Source organism: Loxodonta africana, chromosome 2, assembly GCF_030014295.1.
Source record: "Loxodonta africana isolate mLoxAfr1 chromosome 2, mLoxAfr1.hap2, whole genome shotgun sequence".
Classification (NCBI taxonomy): domain Eukaryota; kingdom Metazoa; phylum Chordata; class Mammalia; order Proboscidea; family Elephantidae; genus Loxodonta; species Loxodonta africana.
The window spans coordinates 25,895,453-25,907,723 of record NC_087343.1 but is presented as its reverse complement, the minus strand read 5'-3'; the positions used below and the strand labels follow the sequence as shown (position 1 = coordinate 25,907,723).

The 12,271-nt window shown below is 34.4% G+C and overlaps 1 protein-coding gene across 2 annotated transcripts in view; it reads left to right on the top strand.

Moving 5' to 3' along the window:
• Nucleotides 1-12,271, top strand: part of CDH12 (cadherin 12) — a 362,543-nt gene that overhangs the window by 89,795 nt on the left and 260,477 nt on the right. For both annotated transcript variants that reach the window (XM_064270834.1, XM_003407877.4), the window contains exon 2: nt 11,343-11,637. In XM_064270834.1, coding sequence (XP_064126904.1) covers nt 11,343-11,637 — 295 coding nt within the window. The remainder of the gene's footprint in view (nt 1-11,342; nt 11,638-12,271) is intronic.

The following is a 12,271-nucleotide window of genomic DNA, read 5'->3' as shown; positions in this document are numbered from 1 at the left end:
GATGAGTTGTCTTCCGGAATGGTTCCTGTCCTGGGTCAACAGAAGGTTTGGGGACCATGACCCCGGGGATTCCTCTAGTCTCAATCAGACCATTAAGTATGGTCTTTTTGTGAGAATTTGGGGTCTGCATCCCACTGATCTCCTGCTCCCTCAGGGGTTCTCTGTTGTGTGACTCATAGAGATTTTTAAAAACTGGTAATGAGTACTAACATTTATATGCTATTATTATGTCAAAATTTACTGAGACATACCCTGTACAGGGAACTTTTTTACACACGTGACTATGTTTATAGAGATGATTGGCAAAAGATGGAGCCCCGGTGGCACAGCAGTTAAGATCTCCACTGCTAACTAAAAGGTTGGCAGTTCAAATCTGCCGTCTACTCCTTGGGAACACTATGGGGCAGTTCTACTCTGCTGTATAGGGCCACTGTGAGTCAGAATCCTCTCCACAGCAACAGATGTTTTCTGGTAGAAGATATCTGTAACTTATGTTACAAGGATCTCCTTGTTAAGTAAGACATATTTGTTCACATGCTTTGAGTCTGAAGAAGAGATATTGTAAAGCAGATGACATAATAAAGACTTAAAAGAGGACACAGCAGGAATTTTTTTGTTCCATTAGACAAATTCAGAATGGAGGTCTACTTTCCTGAAAAAGATAACGACATGTAAATAAATAAATATTAAAGAGGGCAATTCATCTATATTTAAAGAGAGTGAAGAGGCACACACACACACACAAATGCACAGTACTGTAAACTGCATAAGGTCCTTGTTAATGAAAAATAAAATTAATAAATATCTACAAAAGCTATTTAGAGAAGTAAGCAGAGAAATTTGAATACAGGCTCATTATTAGGTGATGATAAGAATTTTAATGAATTTTCTTAAGTTAGAGAATGACATTGTGATTATGTGGGAAAAGGACCTTATTTTCAAAGAGCCTATACATAAAAAATAGTGCAAATACAGCAACGTTTTACAATTGATTCAGTCTAGATAGTAAGACAATGCATTTTCATTGCATGAATCCTTTAATTCAATTTTCCTTGGGTTTGAAGCTTTACTTAACACAGTTTTGGAAGAGAAAGACAGTGAACTGCCCACATATTTTAACTCCTCTCCTGAGATCATCGTTAATTGATAGTATGAGAAAAAAGTATCACCCTAATCCTGCTGGGAATGGCACAGGTCATCAGAGAGTTTAGACAATTTCTGGAAAGTAGTAAGTGGGTGAAGAATAGAGGACTGATCAGACAAGTTCACAGAAGCTACATGCAAATGCTCACATTGACAGGACTTTGGCAAAGGGGGGATAACCCTGAAAGGGATTCAAAAATGCCTGTGATTACAGAGAACAGAATGGAAACATGGAGGGCAAATACACAGATTACCTGACAGTTTGTTGACAGAATTTCTTCCATCTCCATGAGAATCCGTGGAATCCAGGGATATTTTATTCTATAGAGAAGCTGGAAAGCATTATGACAGTCATGGGTCTCAATTACATTAGGCGCTTTCCCCAGAGAAGTATCTGGAGTTAAAGGACATGATTTTTTTCCTTCCTATATACCCTAGAACAAAACTGCAATAAATAAAGCAAATTTATTATTTGGTTTTTTACCAGCTCAAAGCTACAAATTACGTTATTTACCCTTATAATTACAGACAGCTAAGAATCACACGATATTTGAGGAAAGCCAGCAATAAGAAAAACGAGAGTTCAAATTCCAAAAACAAAACTGTCATCCTGAAAGAAAAGATATTACAGGGTAAACATACACACCCCCAACCACACATATCCTAATTAAAACCAAAACCAACTCTGTTGCCATTGAGTCTATTCTTATTCAGAGCAACCTTATTTTAGATTCTTTTATAAGGCTTAATAAAATCCAGGGTTGACAAAATAAGGATATAATACTGTAAAAGGGACCATTCAAGGTAAAAGAAAGAAACCTCGGACAGTATTAAGTCCGTTTGATGTACGTGTGTGTGTGTGGGTGTGTGTGTTGCCTTTGAAAATGATCTTAAAACAAAAAAAAATGGAGGATAAATTTGAATTTTTTCATAAAATAGAGGAAAAGAAACAGAAATAATGTGAGAAAAATATATATGACATATAGGGAATGCGTAAGATTGAAAAGGAGCCCTGGTGGAACAATGTTTAAGCACTCCCCTGCTAACTGAAAAGTTGGTAGTATGAACCCACCAGCCACTCTGCAGGAGAAATATGTGGCAGTGGGCTTCCTAATGGTTACAATCTTGGAGCCCGGAGGGACAGTTCTACTCTGTCCTGTAGGGTCACTATGAATCAGAATTGATTCGATAGTAATGGGTTTTTCTAAGTTCTGACATTCAACATAAGGTCTAACAAATGTAACTGGGGAAGAGCTTCTACCTAAAAATAGAGTTGACCTTAATGAAGTGGTTAGAGTAAAGCTTTCAGGACCTCCATTTGCTGAAGTGACACAACTCAAAATGAGAGGAAACAGCTGCAAACATCCATTAGTAATTGAAAAGAATGTACAAAGTACGAATCAAGAAAAATTGGAATTTGTCAAAAATGAAAAGTAATTATTGAAAATTGATATCCTAGGCATTAAAAAGCAAACTAAAATGACCATTTTTAATGGAATAATCATATCATTTACTATGCTGGGAATGAAAAATTGAAGAGGAATGGCATTGCAATTATTGTCAAAAAGAACATTTCAAGATCCATCCTGAAGTCCAATGCTTTTCATGACAGGAAAATTTCCATACACCTACACGGAAGAACAGTTAAAAAGACTACTATCCAAATTTATACACCAACCATTATGGCCAAAGATGGAGAAATTGAAGATTTTTACTAACTTCTGCAGTCTGAAATTGATGAAACACGCAATCAAGATGCATTGATAATTACTAGCAATTAAAACGCAAAAGTTGAAAACAAAGAGGGATTGGTAGTTGCAAAATATGGCCTTGGTGATAGAGACAACATCGAAGATCCCCAACAGAATTTTGCAAGACCAAGACCTATTCACTGGAAATACCTTTTTATCAACAACATAAATGGCAGCTATACAAGTGGGCCTAATTGTAATACACAGGAAACAAATCAACTACATATGTGGAAAGAGAAGATTGTCAATCAAAACAAGGCCTATGGTCAACTGTGAAACAGGCCATCAATTGTTGTTGTTGTTGTTGTTGTTAGATGCCATTGAGTTGGTTCTGAATCATAGCAACGCTATGTACAACAGAATGAAACATCACCCAGTCCTGTGCCATCCTCACAATCATATTGTGTCAGTTCATCTTGTTGAGGGTATTCCTCTGTTTTGCTTACCGTCTACTTTACCAAGCATGTTGTCCTTCTTCAGAGACTGATCCCTCCTGATAACATGTTCAAAGTATGTGAGATGTAGTCTCACTATCCCTGCTTCTAAGGAATATTCTGGTTGTATTTCCTCCAAAACAGATTTGTTTGTTCTTTTGACAGTCCATGGTATATTCAATATTCCTTGCCAACACCACAATTCAAAGCATCAATTCTTTTTCTGTCTTCCTTATTCAAGATCCAGATTTCACATGCATATGAAGTGATTGAAAACATTATGACTTGGGTCAGGTGCCCTTAGTCTTCAAGGTGACATCTTTGCTTTTATTCATATGCAATTACAAGTGAAGCAGAAGAAATTAAAACAAGTCCACGAGAGTCAAATTATGACCTTGAATATATCCTATGTGAATATAGAGACCACCTCTAAAATAGATTTGACGTGTTAAAACACTTATGGCTGAAGACCAGACAAGCTGTGAGGTGACATCAAGGACAACATACATGAAGAAAGCAAAAGGCTATTAAAAAGACAGAGAAGAAAGAAAAGACCAAAATGAATGTAAGAAGAAACTCTGAAACTTGTCCTTGAATGTACAGTGGCTAAAGCTGAGGGAAGAAATGTTTAAGCAAAAGAGCTGAACAAAAATTTCAAAGGGCAGCTCAGAAGGCAAAGTATTATAAAGATATGTGCAAAGACCTGGACTTTGAAAACAAAAAAGAACATGCTCAGCAATTTTCAAGCTCGAAGAACTGAAGAAAAAATGCAAGCCTTGAGTTGCAATATTGAATGTTTCTATTGGCAATAGTGGTTAAGAACTTGGCTGCTGACCAAAAAGTTGACAGTCCAAATCTGCCAGCAGCTCCTTGGAAACCCTATAGGGCAGTTCTACTCTGTTCTATAGGATTACTCTGAATCAGAATTGACTCTATGGCAATGGGTTTGGTTTTAGTTTTTGGTATTGGCAATAAATTGAATGATGCAGGAAGCATGAAAAGATGGAATTAATAAACAGTCACTCTACCAAAAAATATTTGGTAGATGTTCAGCCATTTCAGAATATAGCATCTGATCAAGAATTCATGGTACCGAAGGGAGAAGTCCAAGCTACAATGAAGGAACTGGCAAAAAATCAAGGCTCCACAGATTGATGGAATACCAACTTTGATGTTTCAACAAATAGATGCAACCCTAGAAACACTTGTCTATGCCAAAAAGTTTGGAAGACAGCTACCTGGACAGGTACTGGAAGAGATCCATACAAGTGCCCATTCCATATAAAGGTGATACAATGGAATGTGGAACTTATCGAACGGTATATGAAAATAAATTGTTGTTGAAGGTAATTTAAAAATGGTGGGAGCAGAACATTGACAGGAAACTGCCAGAAATTCAAGTTGGATTCAGAAGAGGACTTGGTTTAAGGGCTATCATTGCTGATGTCAGATGCATCATGGCTGAAAGCAGAGAGTACCGGAAAGGTGTTTACCTGTGTTTTATTGACTATGCAAAGGCATTCAGCCTATGAGTAACATGTAGTTACAGTGGATTGGTGCAAGTAAAACAAGAGAGCAAACGAAGATCCACAAAAACGTAAGATCCCATAAATACTGTTTCCAAATCAGGAGATTAATAAATGAAAATTTCAGGTTGACAGTTGTACAGTGTTCTTGTTTGGATTATGAATAAAGTGGGTTTACAAACATAAATATGTAATGAAAATGTGATTCGATGATGATCCTGAGAAGTAGGACCTTGAGGATACGAAAAAAATTAAATAATATAATAAACCAGAAATACGTAGACAGGAAAATTCTACCTGTAAAATCAAAATAAAGTATTTTTATAGATGTTGTATATTTTTTGTTTATGGTACAAAAATAGTTATATCACTATAATTATCAGAACTGTTAGTTTATGTTTTAGCATCAACCGACAAAACTTTGAAGGCTGACGCATATAAACAGACCAAATTCACAAATCTTTAGGCCGGATTCTGTATGATACAGGATATGAAGGGTGGGAAGAAGAAAAAGGAGATGAAGGAGGAAGTATAACTGTGTTAACACTAAGATCTTAAGAGTGGAGAACCAGATACATCTTATGATTGGATTGAATTCAGAGGCAAAGTTACACACGCATGATTTAGACTAGTGTTTGGTAACAAACCAAATAAATAACATTAAAACTCTATTGGAAAAAAGGAAGGCTATGTGGGAATTTGCAAATTAATAGATATTAATCAAACTGACAATTACACAAATATTAACATTAATTCATTTGACAAATATTCATACTTTTATATAAATATATATAAACTACAGCATAGAGTCTAAATGTGGTTTCCTCTGTGGAAAAAGAGTGAGAATAGCAAGTGTAAAGTTGTGCATTAGAAACTCTTTTGTATTCCTTGTTTTTATTTTTGGAAATTCATGTGTACTTTGATTAAAATGTGCATGATACATTTAAACAGATGTAATAGATTCATGTTTATTGACATAGAAGAATGTATACAATATATTTCATCTTTAAAAAATCAGGTCATAGGTCAATATGTAGTATATGAGACTACACTTAAAAAATAAAAATGAATATATAAGTATGTATATAATGCATATATACATATTTACCATAGTATATATATTTACCATAGTACCTATGATCACATGCTATACCAAATCAAAATTTTTATTGATAATGAAATTCATGGTTATATTTTCTCTGTTTTCTGATAGTCCCAGAATCTCATACCATTTTATCCTCAGAAACATTTTAAAAATACCTAAAACAGTAAAATCATTACAACCCCAAGAGGCTAAGACAGTGGGGGAGAGTTATGAAAATAAAGACGAGGATGAATGAAAAAGTTTAGGAACATAAGGTAAATTTTATTAGTCAGGAGTCATTTTAAAGTTAATGAAATGGTGGCTTTGAATATTATTTCAAGAATAAAAGTTCTATTAAAATCATTTTTGTATAAATTTCCTTGAAAATGTTTTATATTAACTCCCCGTTTTTTACCACCCTCATCCCAACTATCCCAAGCTCCCAATAAGCGCAACACATGGTGACTGCACTGTGGTTCTTTTCATCTTCCTCTAGGCAATGTGACTAATTTTGAGCTATAGGGACCACAGATCATATGGAACAGCTCTATTCTGTAACACATGGGGTTGCCAGGAGTCCGAATCCACTCAACGGCAATTGGTTTGTTTTTATTCTGCCAAATGGCAAATGACTATAAAATCACTACTGGACATGGTAACGTAACATGCATTTTTCCTTTTATGTGCACTTTTCTGTCCAGAGAAAATCAGAATGAATTCTCTTTTTGTGTAGCAGTTCTTAAAACATCATCAGAGAGATTCTAGTAAACACTCAAATCTTAGGAGTTTTCTCAAAACTTTTAAACACTGGAATTCAAGATTTGTTCACTCTCTGAAGCTAGTACTCAGTATCTTTTTAAGCCTGTCTTGGCATCTCATTTTCAGGCACGATCTGAGGCGACTAGGAAAGCATCAGAACAACAACACAACTTCAACAAACAATAGCCTGGGTAGTGCATAGTTCTACACTGAGTATCTGTGCAACTCTGTTGTGGGAAGAATTTGTATTTCATGTGTCAGTATTAACAGATTTTGTTTTCGGAGTTGGCTGCTTCAGGCAGTAAATGCATTCAGCAACGACTTCAAAATAAGTTATTTTCAATAACTGGAATAAGAATCATTTCTTGCTGTTGTTTTTAAATTGCTTTGGAGGGAAATAATTTTATCCTTACAGAATTATTAGCTTGCTGTATGTATTGTTTAAAGTGACTGTGAAAAATGGCTTCATGTGATTTTTCATAGTTAATACAAGCCAAAAATGAAGGAAAAACATGTGAATCCTCCTTCTGGAACCCTCCTTCCTTCCTTAAGTAAATGGGATTAAGAAGGGGAAATCACAGTGTAAACTAACCCTGAACTCTACTGATGAAAGACTAGAGGAAGCAATTTCATCTAAGGAGACCAATTACTGGAATCATTAAAGATACGTTGAGGAATACAGCATGAGGAATATCTTTCTAAAAATTATACAGGAAACTTCAGAAAATGAATTGACACCAGACTTGACTCCTGCAATACGTTAGCATGTCACCTCCAAAACAGGCCATATTTACAACATTTACCAATATTACATTACATGAAATTTTCAAGGAAAAAAAAAAAAAAGACAAAATTTTAAACACATCTCTTCACCTTAAAGTATATGTAGATTGTCATTAAGGGTTTATACATTCAAATTAAAAAAAATAGTTTTTATTTAAAAAAATAGTCTAGAAGACATTTTAGTTTCTTTTAAGAATAAACTAGGTCATATAGTTAATAGTTTAATTTAGAAATTAAGAAAAAAAGCTTCAAATTGTTTACACTTCCTGCCAAAAGTCAACCATTAGACACAGTGATAAAGAGAGAGATCTTATCTTCCATGTGCTCTTGACAAATTTCTTACTTTTCTCTCTATCTTAGTTTCTTCACTGGTAAATTTAAGGTGTTAACTTCCAGCTTTGTTGCCTTATAAATGGAGCCTTGGTGGCACAGCGGTTAACCATTTGACTGCTAACCAAAATATCCATAATGTGAATCCACCAGACGCTCCTTGGAAACTCGGTTGGGCAGTTCTACTCTGTCCTACAGGGTCACAATGAGTTGGAATTGACTTCAGGGAAATTTTTTTTTTGGGGGGGGAGGGGGGTTCAACATTATAAATGAATTACATGGTAACTATTTTATCTTATATATTGCTGGTGGAAGTAAATAAGTGTAGATTTTAGGTGGGAACATTTCAGCAACAGCCTTTATTATTCGTTAAAATTATTTTTATCTCTGATAATTACTTTCTTACGAATCTATTTTAAAGAAATAACCAAATGTGGACACAGATATACATGCAAATTCACCTCGTGTATGACAGGAAAAAAAATAGGCAATATCTATTGAATCATTCCGTTTCATTGAGTGAATAATGCAGACAATACAAACCATTTTTGAAGAATTTGAATTAATACTGAAAATGATTATGACAGTTTGTTATTGAAATATCACTTAGTTTTTGAAGATCATGTGTATATGCTATAAAATTAGAGAAATATTATACATGTATTTCTAGGTAAGAAAATTAATATTATGTGTGTATCTCTAGGTAGGAAACCTGGTGGTGCAGTGGTTAATAGCTACAGCTGCTAACCAAAAAGTTGGCCGTGCGAATCCACCAGCCGCTCCTTGGAAACCTGGTGGTGCAGTGGTTAATTGCTACAGCTGCTAACCAAAAAGTTGGCCGTGCGAATCCACCAGCTGCTCCTTGGAGACCCCATGGGGCAGTTCTACTCTGACCTACAGCATTGCTATGGGTCGGAGTTGACTCAATGGCAACAGGTTTGGTTTTCTTTTATCTCTGTGTAAGAGAATGATGGAGAATTTCATTTCACTTTACACCATCATCTAATAACTAAGTTATAAAGAAAACTCTTCAACACCCAACATTAGGAAAACACCATTTATTTAATATTAGAATTAATATTGGAAAAATACCACCAATACTTTAAGCTATATGTGCCTGCGTCGATCAGTACTGAGTGCACCATAGTGCATGCGATCTCCTTTAATGTATTACGATGCAATAAACCATGTAAAACTTCGAATCCCCTCACACAGTTTAAGTTCATCAACTTCATTTTTGGTTCAAATTTCTAATGACATTTTACATATGTCTTCTGAAGCTTTGTCTAAAATTGGCAAAACTCACCTTTAAATCTTTAGAGAAGAGTAGCAACAGCTGAATTTAATTTGGAACTTGGATAGAGCTAAAAACACATTTGCCTTTTTATTCTTGAGTCAGTTTGAAAAGAAAAGCAGTTCTGATTTTAGCTAAATGAAGATTTTTTGTGGCTTGATTTGGATTGCATTATTAAAACCTGCCTAGAATTTTGACTAGTTGCCCACAGTATTATCACGTATTCTTGGAGACTCTGGTTATTGGATCTAGTCTATAAAAGCATTGCTTTGCATTGAACTTTTGCGTATTTCATATTGTTAGCCAATTTTAAATGAAAAAGCAATACTTACTTTGTTGAATATCTTTCATAGTGTAGTCAAAATTTGCAATTTGAAATTCCTAAGTTGAAAGAACATTTGTCTATAGCTTGATTTTACGTTTGAAAGTTCTTATGATTCACAGCAATCTAAAAAAAATTAAGACAAAAAAAAATCTTCATCCTATCATTTGTAGCACTTTTCCTTAAACTAGAGAAAAATATATAGAAACTTTTAAAGGAACATCAGTATATTACAACCCCTGACTGGTTGTCTGATCCTTTAAATTTTGTGTCACGTACTCAGGTATAAGCCTGTATGCTTACAATTCTTATACCATGTATGAACATATACGTTCATGACAAATTTTGAAGTAAATACAAATTCACAAAATGAATCAATTCATTTTAATAACATTCATTTGAAGCATGATATTATTTTACTGAACTGAAATTTTATATTATTGAGTTCAATAGGAAATAACGTCTCCAAAGTCAAGCTTATATTTAATCTATTTTTGTGTCTTGCTATTACTAACTCTAATACACAGAATGCCTGCTTGCTGAGGAACAATTAATAATACCTTTAAGGGTTTTTTGTTTGTTTTGCTGCAGTAAGAGAAAACAGAGCTCATACTTAACAAAAATTTTGCAAACTAGAAGTGCATAGATACAATTTTATAAGCAAAGCCAAATTAGCTATAGACACTGAGAGTTTAGCATTTTTCCTTTGGGTGATTCATTGACTAGAATGAGCTTTTAAACACAAACAAAGACTAAGACATGGAAACCGTGTGGCTGTACCTAATGATAAAGACAATTTATATCATCATCTGAATAAAAAAAATAATATAGAGATAGATATAGTTAATGATGATTTAGATATAGGCATACACACAGATACCTTCGAGACTTTATAGATCTTCAGGATAGGCCCTTCTTCCGTTTATCCTTCAGCCCTGGTTTGAGAAAAACTAAAATACCATGTCACAGTGATAATTTCTCTTCTTTTTGACCCTCCCCTTTAGAGCCATTTAAGAGTATCTTATTCTAGGCTACAGTAGAGTAAACTACACCTGTGTTAAATTTCAAAAGAAATTAGCTAATTTTCAAAAATAAATCTATATTATGAGATGTCAAATAAATGGAATAAATTAAAACAACCCATTTTTCTATGAATCTGAAAGGATACTTAGTGATTCTACCAAGTATTTGGCTGAGTGATATTGAGTAAGTAACACATTCAAACTCAGTCTGTTAAAAGGAAACACTCTACCATGCGTACCTGAACATATCTTGGTTTGCCCAATCTCTCCTTCATCTCAAATGAAGACGGCAAAAAGTTTTCTGGACTTCTTTGCGTTGTCTGTCTCTGGTTTCAGGTCTATGATTTCTATCTTCAGGACATTTAGAGGGTTTATAAATTGGTATTGATGACCTATTTATCTCGATGAAAACAATTATTTAAAATGAACTAATAGGCATGCTTCTGATTTTTGCATTTCATTACATGAAAAAAAATTGTGTACAAATGGATACAAAAAACAAAAAACAAACCTTCAACAGATTTTTTTTTTATACATGCTGATATACTTGGGGCTGTACTTTTCCTCTCAAGTCTGCATCTTATGATTGAAATTCATCAACAATAAGATGGATTTTTGGATGGACAGAAAGAGGGATGGAAGGATACATATGTAATAAGCTATTAGAATAAAGGGTGAATGTGGAACCTGTAGAACATATAGGTGTATACGGGTGTTCACTGTACATTTTTTCACCTCCTGTTAAATTTTTATAAAAAATAAGTGGAAAAAACTTTAAAGTTAGTTTTTTTCAAAGTTTTCCAATAAGTAAATACACTGTAAAAGATGAATTTTTAATACGAGAATATCCTCTAATGAGTACGCCTCTTCTCTCTTTCTCTCTTTCTGGTAAAGCTCCATTCTGACTTAGACAAGGGAGAAGGTACTGTTAAGTACACCCTCTCAGGAGACGGCGCTGGCACTGTTTTTACTATTGATGAAACCACAGGAGACATTCATGCAATAAGGAGCTTGGACAGAGAAGAAAAACCTTTCTACACCCTTCGTGCTCAGGCGGTGGACATAGAGACAAGGAAGCCCTTGGAGCCTGAATCTGAATTCATCATCAAAGTGCAGGATATTAATGATAATGAGCCGAAGTTCCTGGATGGGCCTTACGTTGCCAGTGTTCCAGAAATGTCACCTGTGGGTGAGTAAGCAACTTTAAATTCCCTCGCATGCTACAAGACCTCTTCAACACTTATTTTTTTCAGGTTGACTTAAACAACTAAAATTGAACTTGTAATCCAGAAGATTATTTATTTTTTAAACTTTTTTTTTTTCTATTTAATCTTTTCTTTCTCTTCCAATCTAAGATCAGTCACTAGAAGGTATAATTCCTGTTTTCCAACCTGTGGATTTTTCTGAGCTCGTAGAATGCTTCTGTAGTTCAATTACAAAATTCACTTTACATTTAAATTGATTCTCATTGCAATTCTAGATACCTGCAAACTGCTGGAGATTATCAAATACAAATAGTAATTATTGACTCAAAGAAAATTATCCAAAGCAGGTGCTGCATCTGAGTCTAGAAGTGGTATGGAAAGGGGTATGTTGAATATTTTGTAGCTGTTAATAGATTCGAGAAGGGTGACAGTCTCTCCTTTGTGCGTATAGTAATCCACAGTAGTTACGGCATCAAACCAGAAAGCAAATACCATTGTCATGTTATTATTAGAATAAATTTACTATTATACTATATTATCATCTTTCTTAATAATTGGAATTTTAATATAAAATACCTATTTCAGTATCCACTTAAATTTCCATACTTTTATAGCAAT